Raw genomic sequence first — 22,322 nt, 5'->3', positions numbered from 1 at the left:
CTTCAATTCCAGCTGCAACAGTTCTTTGCCAATAATTACGCCAGTGCCAGAATGGCTCTCGTTGGATTAGGTAAGACTTCCTCATGAATGCAAGTCTACTTGCTCTGTCAATTTTGCTTTTGGTTGCTCTTCTTTTCAATATTTGATGGATGTAAACATATTATAGGAGACCTCAAAATAAAATAAGTAGCATAATGGGCACTTTTAGAGTCGAAAAGACACAAATACTGTTTTGTAGCCTCTATTAACTAGCCCAGGCCGTGTGATGAGTGAATGTTGTTGATGATTCTGTGTGTGTGTGTGTGTGTAGGAGTCAGTCATGCTGCTCTGAGGAAGGTGGCAGAGCAGTTCAGCGGACGCTCAGGGGCCGGCGCACCAGGAGCCAGAGCCGTGTACCGTGGCGGTGAGCGAGCACACACTCTCTCTGCAGTGATGAGTGTGTGTTGTGTGCGCCTGATGAGTGACGGTGTTGTTCTGCAGGAGAGCTGCGTGTGCAGAGCGGAGGAGGGCTGGTCCACGCGCTGATGGCCTGTGAGGGGGCCGAGACGGGCTCCGCCGAGGCCAACGCCTTCAGCGTCCTGCAAAGGCTTCTGGGAGCCGGACCGCACGTCAAGAGAGGGTCCAACGTCACCAGCAGACTCAGCCAGGGCATCGCCAAGGCCACCGCGCAGCCCTTCGATGTGAGGAACGCTCATGTTTTTCAAACAGATAACCGGTTTCACGGTGTATGACGTTTTTTTTTTCATCACTGGGTGTTAACCACATTTTCTACTGATTTGAGACAGGAAATACTGCAGTAGATTGACTCAGAATTCTTTATTTTACTGTCATGAGTGAATATTGTAGAACAAATACATACTAGTATTAATACAGGTTTGCATTGAGGCTGTTTACAAAGAGGTCCAGCAGGAGGCGCTTTAGGAGCGGCAGAAACAGCGGTTTCCCCGGTAACAACTGTACACAAAGCGGTTTCCCCGGTAACGGCTATACACAAAGCAGTTTCCCCGGTAACAGTTGTACACAAAGCATCGCTGAGCTCATAAACGCTGCTTTATCAGGAAAGATTAAATGAAAATAACATAAAAATGTTTCTAAAGACAGTCAGTTCCCTTCTAAGATAAATTCATATAAAAAAACACCCATGCCGTGTTTTGACTTTGAAAAGTGCAGTGTTTGTGTTTATTCAACGATGTCAAAGCCTTCTGGAAAATCTATTTGTGGTGCGCTGTGTTGATATTGTGAACCAATGTAAAAATTCCTATCATAATAAAAAGAAACGGCGGTATTCGGTATGACCCGGTACACCGCCCAGCTCTACTCTTGCCACAGTTGAGATGCTTCTGGTGTGTTTTCTGCGCAGGCCACGGCTTTCAGCGCCACGTACTCGGACTCTGGGCTCTTCGGGGTGTACATCATCTCTCAGGCGGACTCGGCCCGCGAGGTGAGTGCGGTTCAACAAACACTTCCTTGCCACACAACACTTCAAAACACTGTTTTCTGCTGAGCTGCTTTATTTCGGAATTGACTTTAGTCCATAATTGATGAATTTTGCAACTATAGTTTCCATTACAGATTTGCGCAAAACTTTTGCGTTTTTTCTTCTTCTAAAAGTCGACAAAAAACGATTGCGAAATGATGTTATGTGACTAAAAACGTCTTTTTTTTTTCTCGCGCGATAAGTCATTTCAAAAATCATGACGACGGATGTTGGTAGGTTTACTTATATCCCAGCAGCCACTGCACTGGCCATTATTATTAATCGAAGGAGACGTGTGTGTGTGTGTGTGTTATCAAGCATTAATGGCAAGGAAAGACACTTCTACTGTGAGCGGCACATATAGCCTAGCCTACTGTATGAGGAGTTTCTGGGTGTTTCTCCCTCATTTCTGCTTCGAGGTCGTCTTGTGGCATTTCTTTGAGGTTCAGAATCCAGTATTCCTGTAATTATTTTGTCTTTTATGAGTTTAATAAAGAACTGTGTCTCGTATTCTGTCCAAACACACCGCGTCATCCACGTCAGGTGACTGTAAATGCGAAAAAACTGTTTCAATTGCAGTTTTGCGAAATATTTATTTTTCGAATTGCCTGAAAAACCACCTCATGCGAGCGTGTAAACTTTTTTTGCAATAAATTGCTTTCCATTGTGCGTATTTTCAATTCGCAATTTCAATTTGTAGGGTAATGGAAACACGGCTATTGACACAGTTATCGAACTCAATTGAATCAACACTGAACTGACTCATAGTGAATAACAACACTATCGTGTAGGGCTGGTCCGAATACCACGACGGGATCGGGAGAGGTCCACGAGCCGGGACTCGAACTCGGGCCGCCTGAAGCGCAACCACGCCATATGTCAGCGCTGACGAGCTATTAACTTTTGATTAAATTAGCCTATTGTAATGAAACGGGTCTACTGAAACTAACTGCTTTTTTTAACTCTTCCTAGACCGTTTTTTCGATTTTCACCATATTCGAGTATGGTCATCTTTAGACTGTGCAAGCAAAAAGTTGTGGGTTTCATGTCAATAGACAAACCGTTTTCGTTTACCGCATGATAACATGATACCAAAATGACTCCGAGGCTGACGTTTGTTATTGTCACCTCACTCTGACCACAACACATCAGTTTGGTAAAGCGTATTAAAAGTAAATGTTCAATGCTCTCTCTCTACAGGTGATCAATGCAGCCGTGGCACAGTTGACGGCTGTGGCTGACGGTAAACTCACTGAAGAGGATCTCACCAGAGCAAAGTGAGTCGAACAACAGCCGACCAAATCACCAGCCTTTGCATTGGCTTTTACACCCATAATGCACTGCCAGGCTTTCATAAATCCGCTGTGGTGGAGCTCAGAGCTGTGTGTGTGTGTGTGTGTGTGTGTGTGTGTGTGTGTGTAGGACCCAGCTGAAGGTGGATTACCTGATGTCTCTGGAGAGTTCGGAGGGTCTTCTGGAGGAGTTGGGTGTTCAGGTGATCAGCAGCGGCTCCTACAGCTCACCAGAGTCTGTCACGCAGACCATCGACTCCCTCACCGCCAGCGACGTGATCAAAGTAAGACTTTTAACCGAGCCGCGGTCTCAACGCGGGAAGAGACTTAAACTCCAGTTCATCGAACTGGCCACTAGAGACCGGCTCCCATAGACCCCCATGTTAAAATGGCCAACTTTACAGCGGAGAAAAATGCGTTTATAGCGCGGTGCAAAAAGTGGCTTTGGTCTATATAGCTGATTTTGCCCTTCATGAAAACTCTGAGGGGGTGAATTTTTTTTCTAACTCATTCGTTTAAATTATATTGAGTCTTAAAGTTGTGGATAATTAAGGGCGTGGCCACTTGAGTGACAGGTGCCGTCACTACTAGCCGTTAGCCTGTTAGCGTCACATCACCTCAGCTAATCCGCGTCTTTAGCGTCACGTCACTTTAGCTAATTCGTCTTTTTGCCCATTTTCGGTTATGACTCGCATCCAAGATGGCGACGGCCGGCTCCGCCCACTTTTGGCTTCAAAAATGCTCTTCAGAAACACTACGGGTGACGCCACGCACACTACGTCCATTTTTTTTTTTTACAGTCTATGCTTTTAACTCATGACAAGCCAAATTCTCCTTTATCCTCTGAGCTCTTTGCACCGAGGGAAACGCCAAGACCACGTATTGAACCGGACTGACAGAAAGCTCAGAAACCGAGACAGCAGTCGGAGCGAGAACGTCAGCACTGCTGTCATGATATTTTTGCCTTGATGAAATGTCCAAAAAAGCTTTTTTTTTCCAGCAAAATATTTAGTCTGTAAGCCTTAAAATGTAAATACGAGGCTCTCAAGCTAAGTCGGATTGATTGAGGCGTTTAGATGAGGGTTTTTCAGTCCGATTGTGCCGTCAGTCCCATTATAAACTACACTACTGTTCAAAAGTTTGGAGTCGGAAATAATTTAACGTTATGTTTTTATATTAGGTTCATGAAATGTTTTTGTTTTGTCTACAGGCTGCAAAGAAGTTTGTTGAAAGCAAGAAGACCATGTCAAGTTGCGGACACCTGGCCAACACACCGTTTGTTGATGAGTTGTGAGGGGAACGTCCTAATATATAAAGTGCACACATTGTGCAGCTGCTTATTCAAGTGTAAAAAAATAATCCTGATTACTGTTGACAGTTGTATTTTTGTGGGTCTGTTCATCATGAAGTCTGGTCTTTAGTAACGGACCGGTGTACTGAAAGCACAGCCATCAGTTTCATCATCCTTTCCACTGTATATGTGCTGTACATTCATTAAAGAAAGCCTATCGGTCATAAATGCTGCTCGTCTGCCTCATCATTTGTAAATTATCTCTTTTTTAAATGTCTATCTGTGTCAAATCTTCCAGTGGCCAGCAGAGGGAGACGAGAGAAGACAAACGTGGGGTGGGAAATAACATTGTGATTGTGTTTAAGGTTTTAAAAAAAGGTATGTGTGAATTATTAAAAGTAAAAGACTAAAACAAAAGATGTTTGTTTTGGCTGCATTTAAAACATAATTTCACTAGAATACGGTCATGTATGATTAATACGTTTTTGTAATTAAAACATTACACGGCATGTTTTAATTAAGTCAAAGATTTAGCATACATGTGTTAAAGTATGTCTCATATATATATATATATATATATATATATATATATATATATATATATATATATATATATGTGATTTATCTATATTTAAACTACCCTATATAGTTTTAAACTCTAGTCAAAGATCAGTCAATGAGAAAAAATAATAATTTCAACATACTTTTCTCAAAGCTAAACAAAGTATTGAGTATTTGTCATAAGATTACTGAAGTATGAACACTTACTTTTAGGCTATTTACATAATATGTAAATCAGTTATGAGTAGCATATTGTAATTTGAGCAGTATCATATGCTAGAAAAACATTTTCCAGTGTCTATCTTCATTTTTGTCTGCTTAATATCAGTTTTTTTCCTCTACATTATCCTTTTTTTTAATCTGTAATGTAAACATAAGCTGATAATATAATTAGTGCACGAATGCGCAACTAAACGCATTTTTATGGCGATCTCGTGCTTTTTGGACCCCGCTGCTCGTCGTTCATAATACAAACACGCTGTGGTCTCTCTTTCCGTCGTCCAGAACGCATATATTGTTCATGAAATGTCTTTTGAGATTTCTGCTTGCATTAAGTGGGTAATTACAGAAGTGCTGACAGATGTTGTCATGCCCCCCCCCACAACACACACACACACACACACACACACACACACACACACACACAGAACTGACCTCCTCTAGTCACGCGGAGGAGTCTCGCGAGAGCAGCAGACGACGGCGAGATCTCGCGGGCCTGTTGTGTCTGACGACAGACGCTGCGTGGGGGTTTTCGCTTGATGTCATTGGGAAAGACGCGAGAGAGGAGCGTTTACACCGCCGCGTCTCATGCTCCTGCGGCTGTCTCCGCGAATCCACGCAGTTAACGATCTCTCTCCGCACATTTCGACGAGTTTTTCGGGCATGAAGGTGATGCGGTGCAGCTGTGCTCGCGCTCGGCGTCCGTGAAGCTGCGCGCGCAGCCGAGCTGAAAGATGGACCACAACACCGTCGATCAAAACGGCCGCTAATTCGGTGCTTTCACGCCTTTTCTTGCTGTTAAATCCCGCGATCGAGACTTTATCTGAGATGGATATGTGGACGTCGAGTGGAAGTAGGCCCTCCGGATGGCAAACAAACCGTGTGGAGGATCTGTAACTTAGCCTGTTAGCAAGTAACGTTAACGGTACGTTAACAGAAGAAGCCCGCAGTGTGTGATGAGGAGGATGATGATGATGATGGAGCATCAACTGTCAGGAGGAAGATCAGAAACACATCCTGGTCTTTAGGGATCGTGTGTTTCCTTCTACAGATCGGCAGGACTTATAGCCATATCATATCACAACACATAACGTTATATCAGCGCATATCATGCGGGCAGACTCGAGCAGTGTTGTCGTTCACTGATCATATCTGTGGTGTACAGAGACTAGCTGAGCTGCTCACTCCTGAATCTGAACACCTGAGATGGATAAACTCACCATTATTTCAGGATGTCTCTTTCTGGCTGCGGATATATTTGCCATCGCGAGCATTGCCAACCCGGACTGGATCAACACTGGCGAGTCAGCAGGTGAGAAATCAGTGTGTGTGTGTGTGTGTGTGTGTGTGTGTGTGTGTCTTTAAAGAGAGATGTTTACATGCCAGCTTTGTCCACATCTCTTCTGATAATAATAAAGTTCTGGCTCAGATTACATTATAAAGATAGACATCATAGCAACTTGCGATCTTTTTATACACAATCGCATTTGAATGTATAACTTACCTGAACTATACTGAGCTGATAAGCATTTACTATTATAATGCTTGTTGTTTAATTAAAACAAAATTTAGTAGAGATGTGTATTGAGACAAAATGAACGATTCGATGTCGATACACTTGTGGATATATATCAGCCACAGTACATGCGTCAAACGGCATTGTGTTGCCTGAATTTCGTAGAAATTGACTGGAAATATATTAAAGCCGTTTAATATCAAAAGTATATCACTTATAAATCATAACAAAGCGATTTTTTGGATGGGAGGCGTTTTGTAAAAAAAAAAAAAAAGAGACTAAAACATCAATTCTTTGGATTTAAAGGGATAGTTTACCTTTAAAATTCTGTCATTAACACAAATTAAGATATTTTTGATGAAACATGAGCGATTACTGTCCCTCCATTTACAGACTACGCAACTACCGTTTTTGTGATCTGAAGATGAACAGCATTTTCATTTTGAGCGAACTTCACCTTTAAGAATCAATATAAGTTTATAAACAAAAAGAAGAGAGAATCGATTAAAAACCGAATATCGATATTTTCAACCCAGTCCTATAATATTTCCGACAGGTTTTTTAGGGTCTGCTATATCAGTGCATTTTAATGTAATCATTTTCAGGCCTTGAATACTAAAGTCTGGAGCTCAGAAATTTATTTATTTTTGGTTGTAATGAAATATTAAAACTTGCTCTCTCTTGCTCGCTCATTTAAAGATGCATAAAATTGATTGTTTTTCATTATAACTTCATCTCAGCTATTAAACATTTTGTTAATCAATAATACACACACACACACAAAAAAAAGCCATATAATCATGTTTAAAATCATTATCCAGTAATCAGGAGCGAGCGAAAAGGTCACACATTGCACCACGATTCTTTAGTAATATTTACCCACAGAAATTGTAATCATACTTCAAAGCTTTATATGAGGCTCAAGATGATTTACATAAGTCACTCGTTCAGCTGGCCTGTGTTAGTTATTGATGGGTGTTATTTATGAGGAGGACATGTACACGGTTAATATTAAAGATGTAAAGCTCACGCAGGTCTTCACGTGTGTGTGTGTGTGTGTGTGTGTGTGTTGATAAACAGCTGCTCTTTGTTCAGCACACATGACTGCTCAGTAAGTGGGTCAGCGGGGGTTCAAGCTCGATCCTCCCCGTTCACTGAGAGTCACTGGCCTCGTCTCACACACACACACACACACACACACACACACACACTGTCTCGCGCTGCAGTGCTGAATCAGGTGTCAAACACACTGCCATCTCAAGATGTCCCTTTAAAGCCCCTTTCACACAGCGCGTTGATCCCGGGAAATTGCCAGAGTGCCTTCTGTGTGAACGCAAACACGTCCCGGGATTGATGCGGGATCAATCCCAGGTTGGTAACCTAGAAACATTGCCGGGATGAGTCCCGGAAAGCGCCCTGTGTGAACAAAAGCCAGGATCAATGCCGTAAGGGGTGTGTCGTAGTGATGGCGCACGTGCCATCGCGCGACTCTGTTGCGAAGAAAGTTTGTTGTTGTCGTTGTTGTTGTTGTTGTCGTTGTCGTCGTCGTCGTTGTTGTTGTCGTCATCAACAAAGAAAGAACGAAAAAATGTCTGCAAACTGGAACGATGCAGAGACCATGAGCTCCTCACTATCCGCTGGAGCGAAGATCGTTCGCCGGCTTTGTGGAACGGTACGCGATGCGGTAATGCTGCGGCGGATCTACGCCGGAGCCTCTACGCAATAGACTACGCGTTGGTTTTCATTTATACTTCTGCGTCGTTTTCCGCGTTGACGCGCAATTACACATGCATAGGGAGGAAGGGAGAATGTGAACCCCGAGGGAGGGGCTCTAGCTGACCAATCACAGCGCTTGCGTCCGCGTAGAATTGACGCGACATTCCATTTTTTAAGAGATGCACGTCAGGGTATGCCGAAGGGTACGCGCGCTACACACAGCCTACAGGTGCGTTCACACTACAAGCGACACGATACCATTCATTTAAATGAGCGGGCGATTTCCAGCGAAACGCGACAGCGACCGGATGGGCGTGTCTGGGGACGCGACAAAGTGGAGATCAGTTTAACTTTATGCAAATGAAGAGCAACTTTGGGGAGCGACAACCAATAGGAGTGAAGTCAGTGGAGCGCGCGTGATCCGTCACTCTTCAGTGCCGAGTCTGGCGGCCGAGGCAAGTTGAACGAGAAGCTCATTTTATCAGTCAGAAACGGTCCTATAAGTAAGGAATAATTGACGACAGGCCGTTGAATTATTATAAAAATAATGCACACCCGAGGTGGTAATGCGGTCACGACGCGAAGCGGAGTTACACCTCGGGTGTGCATTATTTTTATAATAATTCAACGGCCTGAAGTCAATTATTCCGCTTATACTACAGTTACCACACCTCAAAATATTGTTCAGATGATGCATTTCAAGACGTTTGTAAAGTTTTTGTCATTAAAACGCTCTTGTATGTAGGACTAATTCCTTGCGCATCTAAACCCATGCTCCGTTGCTAATTCCAAAACGTCATTTTAGAGTTAGTAACGGAGGTCTGAGCCGCTGATAGCAGAGTAACTGTTAATGCTGGACACACTTGACGACTAGAAACATTCTCTGACTGTGAATGCTGCAGATTTTAAACACCGCTGTGAACTAGGGCTGTTGGAACGAATTCCGAAATTCGAATATAATTCGAATATTAAAAAAATCAATACTATTCGAATGCTGAAGTTACTATTCGAATATTGCTTTTTAAAAAAAAAATTTTATTATATGATATCTTGCCTTTCTCGCCAACTTGGCTTACACAGGCATGTGAAAATGAAATGCTTTTGTTTCGTCTGATAAACAATTAAAAAATTGAATCGTAACACAATTGACCGTTCGCAAAAGCCACGCCCCTTAGTTATTGTTACTACGCCCGTCAAACAATTGAGAACCATAGCCATGGCTGGGTTGAGATCCATACATTAAGTGATTGGTTTTGGAGTAATGCAGCGACATATCCTCCAGTGCACGACAGAAAGTATAGACAGAATAGCGCACGGGAGCACATGCACAAAACAGTTTTGTAAAATAATATATCAATCATTTTTATTTGATCATATATCATTTTACAAAACTGTTTTGCTCATGTGCTCCCGCGCGCGCTATTTCAGTCACAACACTGCAATCAGAGGACGCGCTGAAACATCAACTCTCGAGGTTCTCTTCATTCATAACTCAGCCGACTGAGAAGGATATATGTGTGTAAATAGTTGTGCAACTGCGCGAACTTTGTTTTGAAGTTTAATGTTTGAGTTCCAGAGGAATTTGTGACTGTGTACCTGTTCAACCACATCAAAGTTTCATAATTAGTAAGTCCGTGCTTTTTCTCTTTTTTTCCCTCTTGTTTGCTGACTTATGAGGGGCAGCAGTGCCGTAGTGAAACGGTGTTTGTAGCCTATTTTTTAATAATAGTTGCAAGCAATCATAAAATACAGCAAGTTTTAAGCCCGTGCAGACCTCACTGCCATAGGCGCATCGTTGCACTATCTTGCTGAAATCGGAATGTTTGACGGAGGTCCTTCTCCTTAGTTACAGTTGCTGAGCTAGGATTGGACGAGAACCGTTCGAGGGCGGGGTTTTGCGAACGGTCAATTGTGCGCGTTATCCACGCTGCATCGTCATAACAATACTGTCAATAATGGCGGCGAGCAATGTCTCCATGGAAACGGAGATCACCACTCCTGACAATTTGAGAAGCGATGTGTGGAAGGTGTTTGGATTTCAAATCATAAATGGGAAAATTAAATCACAAATAAAGTCTGAATGAAATATCACTCCTCAACTTGCAACCTTACTGTGCGTTCACACCGGACGCGAATAGCGCGTCAAATTCGCGCCTGCCGCGTCTAGTTATACACTTGACCACTTTTGTGTCCATTCGCGCCTGACGTGCTATTCGCGTCCGGTGTGAACGCACCATTAGGGCACATCTGACAACGCTACACCATGACAAGCTATAGGCGATCTGTCCAAGGAACCGCTGCTAAAACAGGCAAGAATGACTTATTTTCTTCTCTTTATCACGGGGCTTACCAGCTGTCTGCTGTCCTAGCCGCGCAACAATCACTGACAGAGTTGTGAAACTCTGACACAACATCAGACAACTGATCAGTGGAAAAATGTCCATTCAAGTTGCCAAATTAAAGTCATTCATTTTGTTCCGCTGTTTTATTGTTAATAAAAAAAACGCGATCACCCGTTTCTAAATTGTAATGTTAGCTGTCCCTCTAGTGGACAGAACGTGTAACAACAACCAAATGCTATAGTGGCATTGACGATCCATAAGCCTGTGTAATGTCGCAAATATTAATAATAGGATGAGTTTGAGCATTTAATATTCGAATATTATTCGAATATTAAATAAAATAAGGAATGGAATTCGAATAGTATTATAGAGGAAGATTGACAGCCCTACTGTGAACACAGACTGAACGCGCTGAAAACGCGTGCATGATTAGTCATGACTCATAAGTATCAAATTACATTCATAACCGGCCTTAGAGAGAAGCATATGCGTCAATATTATTATTTATTTATTAATTCAATTCGTTTTAATTAATTCGTTCATTCTTTTTTTCCATATTTGTGACAGTAGACTAGACTAATAAATGAAACACAAAGCGCTTTTAACAAGTATAGGCCTATCAATTTTATTTATTTGTTATATTATCTTCAATAATTACGAAAACCCGTGCAACAGGACTATCAATTTATTTAAATATTCAGTTTAATTTTTTATTGATTATATAGGACATTGAAAATCACAGATCAAGCGCATGGGGCTGCAGTTTTCTTGTTATGAATTGTATCGTATTGTCCGTTATTACGGTTGACTACGCGAAGTGATATGGAACTGTAATGCGGTTACGGACCTGCCGGAACTACTTTAGCCGTGCGGTTCCCTGAATATAATTGCACACCTCAGAACGTTTGTCAACCAATCAGATTCAAGCATTCAACGGCCCTGTAGTATAAGTTGTGATATATCTCCGTGTGCATACAGTGGTGTTCGACGTGCTGACTCGTGAGCTAGACCGGTATTTACCCGTTTGCTGCAGTTTAATAGCCGCGATGGCAAAGACCACTCGCTGTTATAATGCCCTTTTCACAAGATGTAAAATAAGTCTTTGATGTCCCCAGAGTGTGTGTGTGTACGGTTTAAGCTCAAAATACCACAGATATTTATATATAGTATGTTTAAATTGTCACTTTTTGAGGGTGAGCAAAAACACCTTGTTTTTGTGTCTGTCCCTTTAAATGCAAATGAGCTTCTGCTCCCGTCACAGGGGGCGGAGCTACAACAGCTTGTGTCATTTTACCTCACACACACATGGACTAAAAATGTCCAAAACTTTTAGCCTTTTATGTTCAAACTGGAGTCAGACAATGATGGAGAGACTCAAGAAGAAGTGACAACATGTAGAGCAACATTTCTGAATGGTTAGTTGATGAATTTATGTAGCTTATGTGTAGTTATCTTCTAGTCGTTGATTAGCATATTTATTATTAGCATATAGTCTTGATAATCTATAAATCGTGTTCAGGGGGCGGGGTTTATGCAAATTTTAGGGTTGGTGATGTCACTAACCCGGGAGGAATGCCGTGTAGTTCCTACCAGCCGTTTGTTGTAGTCCTTAAACTATTTCTTTAAAAGCAAATATCTCCCTTTGCTTTGAACTTTATAACGTAGCGTTTTAACTTTGCAGATGTTGTTTACTAACTAAACACTAACTAAAGTTAGAAAAGTGAAATCCTAATCAACCACCCCTTTAATTTCTTTCTTCTTTGTTGACGGGTCCACAAAGAAAGACATTTTCTCTCAGTGCAAGAAAGTTTGTTGGCTTTTCTTTTTTTTAGTTTTCTAATATTATTATTATTATTTGATGGGACTTGTGAATCAAATGAACCTCCAACTTCACCTGCCTGTAAGTTTCTATGTAAGTTTTTTCCCCTAAACCCTTAAAATTCGGCGCTGTCTGAAGAGACAGCCATTGTCCGAAACCATAGTTTGACATTTTATCTTGACCAAAGTTATTTGAATCATTAAAGTAGACACTTTACTTATGGAAGCTTGTTTCCACCACAGAATAAAACATGTTAAAAGGTAATTTTTATTGACTTTTTATCTCACAGTTACGAGTTTTCATCTCGGAATACTAACTTTATCACATGCAATTATAAGATATAAAGTCGCAATTGTGAGAAATAAAGTCAGAATTGCGAGATATAAACTTTATAACACAATCGCGACTTTATATCTCACAATTGCGTGTTATAAACTCAGAATTGCGAGATATAAACATGCAATTGTCAGAAAAATTGGCAATTCTGAGATAAAAAGATGTAAACTCGCAATGGTGAGAAAAAAAGCAGAATTGTGAGATGAAAAAGTCACAATTACCTTTTTTTAATTATTATTCTGTGGTGGAAACGAGCTTCCATATTTAAAAGCCTATGTTTTCAATGTATATAAAGCCAGTTTCGCAAAACTAATTTGATGCTGACTCAAAAATGGGGACATCTCGACTTTGACTGCGAAATGATCAGGCAACTTTCACCTGGTCAAGAAGGGATAAAGCAAAGCATCCACTGAAGGAGGAACTCGAGCATATCTAGAGATGGGGATATCAGACATTTATCAAAGAAGACTCGTCAGACTTGGCCTAGAAAGCAGCAACAATAACCACTTGTTAAACCGCCCCGAATAGCAACATCGTGACAAGTTTTTCACAGCCAGACGTGTTTTCAAACCTTTTCTGGAGCATTTTTATAAGTCGACCTGCAGAGACTTAAATCTTTTAATCTCCCATGTTATTATGTATATAATTTTGCCCTTGGGAGTTATGGGTGTTGCTTTATTAAACATGTAGATAACTTTTAAATCCGAATAGCTGTGTTTGTCCACCACAGCTGTCTCGTGTTTATTTGCATTTGTGTAGTGTTGTACATGTACAGTTGTTTCCGACCACTTCATCATTTTTAATGTCCAGCCAGCATTATCTGCTGGCAATTAGCTTTAGCAAACATTTATCCTTTTCCCTCTAGCAAACATGTGTTCATGAGGATGAGTCTTCACTTTGGCATTGTTGACGTGTGTGTACATGTGATCGTTTCACAGCTGGTCTCGCCAGACATCTGATGCTCACTGAAGTCTTGTGTGTAAGCTGGTTTTAAAAGATAACTGCGACTTTTTATCTCACAATTCTGACTTCATTAATCAGGATTATATAAACCCACAATTGTGTGTTATAAAGTCAGAATTGTGAGATATAAACCCACAATTGTGTGTTATAAAGTCTTAATTGTGAGATATAAACCCACAATTGTGTTATAAAGTCTTAATTGTGAGATATAAACCCACAATTATGTGTTATAAAGTCTTAATTGTGAGATATAAACCCACAATTGTGTGTTATAGTCTTAATTGTGAGATATAAACCCACAATTGTGTGTTATAAAGTCAGAATTGCGAGATAAACCCACAACTGTGTGTTATAAAGTCTTAATTGTGAGATATAAACCCACAATTGTGTGTTGTAAAGTCTTAATTGCGAGATAAACCCACAATTATGTGTTATAAAGTCTTAATTGTGAGATAAACCCACAATTGTGTGTTATAAAGTCTTAATTGTGAGATAAACCCACAATTGTGTGTTATAAAGTCAGAATTGCGAGATATAAACCCACAATTGTGTGTTATAAAGTCAGAATTGCGAGATAAACCCACAATTGTGTTATAAAGTCAGAATTGCGAGATAAACCCACAATTGTGTGTTATAAAGTCAGAATTGCGAGATATAAACCCACAACTGTGTGTTATAAAGTCAGAATTGCGAGATAAACCCACAATTGTGTGTTATAAAGTCTCAATTGTGAGATAAACCCACAATTGTGTGTTATAAAGTCTTAATTGTGAGATAAACCCACAATTGTGTTATAAAGTCAGAATTGCGAGATATAAACCCACAATTGTGTGTTATAAAGTCAGAATTGCGAGATAAACCCACAACTGTGTGTTATAAAGTCAGAATTGCGAGATAAACCCACAATTGTGTGTTATAAAGTCAGAATTGCGAGATATAAACCCACAACTGTGTGTTATAAAGTCAGAATTGCGAGATAAACCCACAAGTGTGTGTTATAAAGTCTTAATTGCGAGATAAACCCACAATTGTGTGTTATAAAGTCAGAATTGCGAGATATAAACCCACAAGTGTGTGTTATAAAGTCTTAATTGCGAGATAAACCCACAATTGTGTTATAAAGTCAGAATTGCGAGATATAAACCCACAAGTGTGTGTTATAAAGTCTTAATTGCGAGATAAACCCACAAGTGTGTGTTATAAAGTCTTAATTGCGAGATAAACCCACAATTGTGTGTTATAAAGTCAGAATTGCGAGATATAAACCCACAAGTGTGTGTTGTAAAGTCTTAATTGCGAGATAAACCCACAAGTGTGTGTTATAAAGTCTTAATTGCGAGATAAACCCACAATTGTGTGTTATAAAGTCAGAATTGCGAGATATAAACCAACAATTGTGTGTTATAAAGTCAGAATTGCGAGATATAAACCCACAATTGTGTTATAAAATCTTAATTGCGAGATAAACCCACAACTGTGTGTTATAAAGTCAGAATTGCGAGATAAACCCACAATTGTGTGTTATAAAGTCTTAATTGCGAGATAAACCCACAATTGTGTGTTATAAAGTCAGAATTGCGAGATATAAACCAACAATTGTGTGTTATAAAGTCTTAATTGCGAGATAAACCCACAATTGTGTGTTATAAAGTCAGAATTGCGAGATATAAACCAACAATTGTGTGTTATAAAGTCTTAATTGCGAGATAAACCCACAATTGTGTGTTATAAAGTCAGAATTGCGATATATAAACCAACAATTGTGTGTTATAAAGTCAGAATTGCGAGATATAAACCCACAATTGTGTTATAAAGTCTTAATTGCGAGATAAACCCACAATTGTGTGTTATAAAGTCAGAATTGCGAGATATAAACCAACAATTGTGTGTTATAAAGTCTTAATTGCGAGATAAACCCACAATTGTGTGTTATAAAGTCAGAATTGCGAGATATAAACCAACAATTGTGTGTTATAAAGTCTTAATTGCGAGATAAACCCACAATTGTGTGTTATAAAGTCAGAATTGCGAGATAAACCCACAATGGTGTGTTATAAAGTCAGAATTGCGAGATATAAACCCACAAGTGTGTGTTATAAAGTCTTAATTGCGAGATAAACCCACAATTGTGTTATAAAGTCAGAATTGCGAGATATAAACCCACAAGTGTGTGTTATAAAGTCTTAATTGCGAGATAAACCCACAAGTGTGTGTTATAAAGTCTTAATTGCGAGATAAACCCACAATTGTGTGTTATAAAGTCAGAATTGCGAGATATAGGGTAAGTGTACCTATTAAGCCCATGTACCCTTTAAGCCCACTTTCAACTTTGAAGTCTAATATAAAAAAGAGAAAATCATATTTTTTGCTGCTCCTTATTTTAACCAATCCAGTGATTTGTAACTTACCTGACATTTTTTATTGCATGTTAAACACATTTGGCAATGTTAAGTTAGCCCCACTCATGTGCATGCGGTCTCAGGGGACCTCAAACAAAGACACCCAAAAACTTTGGTGTTTCTGGACCCTTCAGAAATCAACACATTTCTGCAATTTTCAGCCATTCTTTTGGTAACTACATTGATATTATGTCAAATAAGAGATAAATGTATTGTTTTTTGTGTATGAACAAACAATAATTCATAATTTTATATAATTTTCCTTTAAATGGAAAGATGAATTTTATTAGTTTGCGCTCAAAGCTAATCTCAGGTCAAACCATTAGCCTTACTGGAAGATAGACTGCTGAAGAATTAAGCATGTGAACTACAAACACTACATATTTTGTGATTTATTTTACATTAATTTACAAATAAATACATCATAAATTGTTTTGTTGGGAAGATTATTTTCATAAATTAACTTTTTTTAAAGATGGGCTTAAATGGTACAGCGCCATAAAACGCATGCAAACTAGAGTCAACACAAGCTAACCTTGAATGAAAAAAACATAACATTTCTCAATGTGGGCACAATGGAAATTACTATGATGCTTTGTCCACAGTATATTTAAGCTCCTTGCATGTCTGTGTAAACATATATTATATTTTTTAAAGGAAAACTGTCTTTTTTTCACCTTTACTGACTGTGGAACCATTTAAGCCCACCTTATGTGTTTCAATGAGGAATCCCTCAAATTACAAAGTTTAATCAACTTTGTGAGAGAAATTGTTTAATGACCTATTAATTGGATACTTCATGTGGAATTTTGACTTCATGTGGAACCAAGCCGACTCAAGGCTCCATACTTAGGACATGGGAGGACCACTAGTGGACCCCCCTAACCCCTGAGTCTGGAATCCCAACTTGGGTTCCTTCCCAGGATACACTCGGTCAAAGTTCCAGCTTTGACCAGGCATAACTCCAGAATCAAGCCAACTTAAGGCTCCATACTCCCGGTGTGGGGGGCCCACTAGAATACCCCCTGAAAGTCAAGAGTATGGATCCGCAACTCGGATAGGCTCCTGAGATGCTCCAGAGTCAAGCCGACTGAAGGCTCCAGACCACCGGCCTGGACCCCCAGCCACTAACACCTACCAATCACACCCAGGGCTCTAATAAAACATTAGCAAAATTAGCATTAACATTAGCTTCCCTGTCACTGAATAAATATATCAATGTTTTACTTATTTTCAAAAAAATTAAAAAAATGATATTGTATAAATCAATCATGATGTGGGCTTATTTGGAACACATGCGGGCTTAAATGGTGCCAAAGTACCAATTAAGCCCATGCCAGACTTCTGACTTTATTAATAAAATATCTTAATTTTATATTCTAAAATGTACATCAACTAATAAATAAATTTTCAAAAGTGAGATTAATCTTGCATTTTAACAAATAATTTTTCTTATAAACCATGTCAATATCTATGAAAAAAACCTAGACTTAGATTTTGGTGGGCTTAATGGGTACGCTTACCCTAAACCCACAAGTGTGTGTTATAAAGTCTTAATTGCGAGATAAACCCACAAGTGTGTGTTATAAAGTCTTAATTGCGAGATAAACCCACAATTGTGTGTTATAAAGTCAGAATTGCGAGATATAAACCAACAATTGTGTGTTATAAAGTCAGAATTGCGAGATATAAACCCACAATTGTGTTATAAAATCTTAATTGCGAGATAAACCCACAACTGTGTGTTATAAAGTCAGAATTGCGAGATAAACCCACAATTGTGTGTTATAAAGTCTTAATTGCGAGATAAACCCACAATTGTGTGTTATAAAGTCAGAATTGCGAGATATAAACCAACAATTGTGTGTTATAAAGTCTTAATTGCGAGATAAACCCACAATTGTGTGTTATAAAGTCAGAATTGCGAGATATAAACCAACAATTGTGTGTTATAAAGTCTTAATTGCGAGATAAACCCACAATTGTGTGTTATAAAGTCAGAATTGCGAGATATAAACCAACAATTGTGTGTTATAAAGTCAGAATTGCGAGATATAAACCAACAATTGTGTGTTATAAAGTCTTAATTGCGAGATAAACCCACAATTGTGTGTTATAAAGTCAGAATTGCGATATATAAACCAACAATTGTGTGTTATAAAGTCAGAATTGCGAGATATAAACCCACAATTGTGTTATAAAATCTTAATTGCGAGATAAACCCACAACTGTGTGTTATAAAGTCAGAATTGCGAGATAAACCCACAATTGTGTGTTATAAAGTCTTAATTGCGAGATAAACCCACAATTGTGTGTTATAAAGTCAGAATTGCGAGATATAAACCAACAATTGTGTGTTATAAAGTCTTAATTGCGAGATAAACCCACAATTGTGTGTTATAAAGTCAGAATTGCGAGATATAAACCAACAATTGTGTGTTATAAAGTCTTAATTGCGAGATAAACCCACAATTGTGTGTTATAAAGTCAGAATTGCGAGATATAAACCAACAATTGTGTGTTATAAAGTCTTAATTGCGAGATAAACCCACAATTGTGTGTTATAAAGTCAGAATTGCGAGATAAACCCACAACTGTGTGTTATAAAGTCAGAATTGCGAGATATAAACCCACAATTGTGTGTTATAAAGTCTTAATTGCGAGATAAACCCACAATTGTGTGTTATAAAGTCAGAATTGCGAGATATAAACCCACAATTGTGTGTTATAAAGTCTTAATTGCGAGATAAACCCACAATTGTGTGTTATAAAGTCAGAATTGCGAGATATAAACCCACAATTGTGTTATAAAATCTTAATTGCGAGATAAACCCACAACTGTGTGTTATAAAGTCAGAATTGCGAGATAAACCCACAACTGTGTGAACATTATAAAGTCTTAATTGTGAGATAAAAAGTCGTAATTACCTTTTTTATTTTTAATTATATGGCGGAGTCATGCTTCCATATATATATATATATATATATATATATAATGAGATTATTGGTATCGGCTAGTAATTAATCCTAACTTTTACTAGCTAGGCCTATATGAAAATACTAGCCAAAAACCGTTTCATTCATGCATCTGCAATAATAAAGAGTGAAGTATCGTGTGGCATGCTCTCAGCTCGTCAGGCCGGTTAGTGTGTGTGAACTTCATCGCTCTCAGACTCATGATGTTGTGTGTGTGTGTGTCCGTCCATCGCCTCTGAAACACCGGGAGCCGGTGTGAGTGGCATTTGCTGCTCCGTCTCAGCTGAAAGCCTGGTGTGTGTGTTTGTTGGCTTTTTCTAAAGGAAAGGACAGGGAATTATGCAGAGGAGACCTTCAAGCTCAACCCGTGACTGAGAGCCGAGAGCGCGCGCGCACAAAACACGAGTTGGTGGTCGTGACATTTACAGAGCGATATAAAGCCTTTTGTTCCCGGAGAAACTGTGGCAGTGAATCCCACAGTACTGGTCTCTCTCTCTGCAGGCGGGGAGAGGATTGTGTGCGGCTTGTTGTTGAGGTGTCGGAGCCATTTTTAACAGCACTGTGTGTGTGTGTTTGCAGCAAAACAAGACACTAAACCTCCTCCCACTGTTCCTCAAGCTCTTGCTGATGCAGGGTTTTACACTCGAACACACAATACTCAAGAGTGCTTTAAAGACCCACTCCGATGAAAATCATGTTTTTCTAGGTGTTAACATATTCTTGTGGCATTTTTCTGATGTTAGAGGACATATCTTGAGAAAAATAAGCTCAAAGTTGTATTTCTGAGTATTTCTACATTCAAATGTCTGTGAATCAGTTGCAGACGCTAAAATGCCGTTTAAAATAGACTGGAGTTGTGACGTAGTAACTCCACTGGGCGGGGCCACGAGCTCATACTCAAATTGGAACACATACTGTAACAAATAAGTCACTTTTCACCGTCTATCAATCGTCAAAACTAAAGTTTGGAGAACATCACAGACTAATCCCGTCAGTATTACATCATTACATAATGAGAGAGGGCAGCCAGCCTCCTCCAGCCAAGCAACAGGCGACATTCGTGCATGTGAAATTCCGCGCTCGTTCAGGTAAGTAAGACTTGCACACGCCGGGTGGCGACGAGTTTCGCCTGTCGCAGTCGTTTGTCCCCTCGTGTGTCAAGCCCATCACTCGTGAGAGAGTCAGTCAGTTTTTCAGCGGTGACATTAGCATCATAATAATCCCGAAATTCCGAGCAATCCACTGATACTAAATATGTCCTGATTGATCACTGTGGGAGGGATGAAATATCGAGGCGAAGTCGAGCTGTTTTTTACCGCGACGTCTCGGAGTGAAATAATGATCGGTGATAACTTTGATTAACTTCGGATAATAATAATTAACGTGTATATAATACTGTAATGCTTCTCCGTGCCAACGGCTCCGCCCACAACGCAGAGGCGAATTGCTAATGAGCTACTGCCGCTCTGCTGAAGCGAAGTCCCAGAAAACAGCACAGGTTTTGAGATTTTGCCTAAAAATGGCATAATCATAATTTAAAGACCACTGGGAATGTTTAAAAATAGCTTTAAAATATGATCGGAGTGGGACTTTAAACTGAAGGTCGCTTTTAAGTCAAAAAACAATATGTGACCCTAGGACCACAAAACCAGTCACATGGGGCAATTTTTTTCAAATTGAGATTTATACACCACAAATAAGCTGAATAAATTAGCTTTCCACTGATGTGTGGTGTGTTAGGATAGGACAATATTTGGCCGAGACACAACTATTGAAAATCTGGAATCCGAGGAAGCAGTCTCCTTTACAGTTGTGCATTTATGTTCACGATTGTGCTGCATTCACTCACAAAAATACATGTTTTATATATTTATGGTAGGAAATAGAGCCCGACCGATACAATTTTTTTATAGGCCGATACCGAAACAAATATTTGGTGATTTTAGAATCCGATATTCCGATATATCGGCCAATATATATATATATATTTTCTTTTTATTTATCCAGAAACGCATAACAAATCATAAACAGACATCCCTAACATTATTTATTTGTAGTTATTTATGAGTCCTCATTTTAAAAATAAACTTGCTTACTTTATGTTCTGTTTAACTTTATATCACAACAGAACAGAGGAACATCAAAATATATTAAAGTTCTGATACATAAAGATAATATATGAAACTTAAAGTCCTTTGAACAAAAACACAATAACAAAAGAAAGCACAAAGCCTTTCTTTAAAGTGAATTTCGTTTTGTATTAATTGTATCTTCATTTTAATCAATGTTTCATCAACCAATTGCCTGGATTTAAAAAATAAGCAGTAAATATAGCAGACAAAAGATAATTAGGACACTGAGGCGCCGGCGCGTGAACTGGAGCTCGTCTCATAAATGAACCGAGACTCGGCGTATAAGGTAGCCTACTTCACAGACCTGAGAAATATATATATTGAAATGTCTACTTTTAAACAGAACAATTAAAAATGAAAGAAAACAGACTCCTCTCTGCTTATGTAATCCGTACGAAAGATGCATTTCTCTCCGGCGCGTTCACTACTGCGAAGATTGCGAGACACTGACACAGAACACACTTGTTTATTAATAAACAATTAAAATGTCTCCTTGCTATATACTTTTGCCAGGTCTTTGTGACAGCTTTTAGGTGCTTTATTGGCAGCGCCACCCTTACATGTTACATGAATGCGTCACCACCGCATTTTTTTAAATATTAATTTATCGGCCATTATAAATGCAGATACCGATAGTTTGGAAAATGCCTAATATCGGCCGATAATATCAGCCCGCCGATATATCGGTCGGGCTCTAGAAGGAAATTTACTAAATATCTTCATGGAACATGATCTTTACTTAATATCCTCATGATTTTTGGCATAAAAGAAAAAAATATAATTTTGACCCATACAATGTATTGTTGGCTATTGACACAAATATACCCGTGCGACTCGTGACTGGTTTTGTGATCCAGGGTCACATATAGTTAATTTACTATTTTTTAAATTATTCTTAGTCTTAGGCTACGTCTACATTAATCCAGATAAATTTAAAAACTGAGTTTTCGTTTCAAAACCATCTTCGTCCACAAAACGAAAGACCAAAAAGGAGAGAAAAAGATGCGTTTTCAAACAAAGCCGTAGGCTAATAGTGTGGACAAGGCCTTGTTCATGTGTCAAATGTACTTTTTAGTTTTGATCACATTTAGTCAACCTTGTCCGGTTTTTGTTTAGTCAAGTTTTAGTCGACATAAGCCAGGTTTCACAGACAAGGCTTAAGATAGTCCTAGACTAAACTGCACGTTTGAGCTGTTTTAACTGAAAGCAACTGGTCCTTGAAATCCTTGAAAGTTTGTGAATCTGAAAAAACAAACATGTCATGGCCCTGGAAAGTTCTTGAA

The 22,322-nt window shown here is 39.2% G+C and overlaps 2 protein-coding genes across 2 annotated transcripts in view; both read left to right on the top strand.

Annotated features, from left to right (window-relative positions):
- Positions 1–4,293, top strand: part of uqcrc2a (ubiquinol-cytochrome c reductase core protein 2a) — a 38,617-nt gene extending 34,324 nt beyond the window's left edge. Inside the window, exons 8-14 of the mRNA XM_079633189.1 lie at positions 13–70; positions 311–403; positions 481–680; positions 1,361–1,441; positions 2,678–2,754; positions 2,900–3,053; positions 3,980–4,293. Coding sequence (XP_079489315.1) covers positions 13–70; positions 311–403; positions 481–680; positions 1,361–1,441; positions 2,678–2,754; positions 2,900–3,053; positions 3,980–4,063 — 747 coding nt within the window. The 3' untranslated portion in view covers positions 4,064–4,293. The remainder of the gene's footprint in view (positions 1–12; positions 71–310; positions 404–480; positions 681–1,360; positions 1,442–2,677; positions 2,755–2,899; positions 3,054–3,979) is intronic.
- Positions 4,294–5,067: 774 nt separating this feature from the next.
- mosmoa (modulator of smoothened a) overlaps positions 5,068–22,322 on the top strand; it is a 45,427-nt gene continuing 28,172 nt past the window's right edge. Inside the window, exon 1 of the mRNA XM_079608401.1 lies at positions 5,068–6,152. Within this exon, the coding sequence (XP_079464527.1) occupies positions 6,047–6,152 (106 nt within the window). The 5' untranslated portion in view covers positions 5,068–6,046. The remainder of the gene's footprint in view (positions 6,153–22,322) is intronic.

The sequence above is a fragment of the Phoxinus phoxinus genome, assembly GCF_949152265.1.
Source record: "Phoxinus phoxinus genome assembly, chromosome: 1".
NCBI lineage: Eukaryota > Metazoa > Chordata > Actinopteri > Cypriniformes > Leuciscidae > Phoxinus > Phoxinus phoxinus.
Note: the sequence above shows the minus strand (reverse complement) of the source record. Positions and strands in the feature narration are given on the sequence as shown.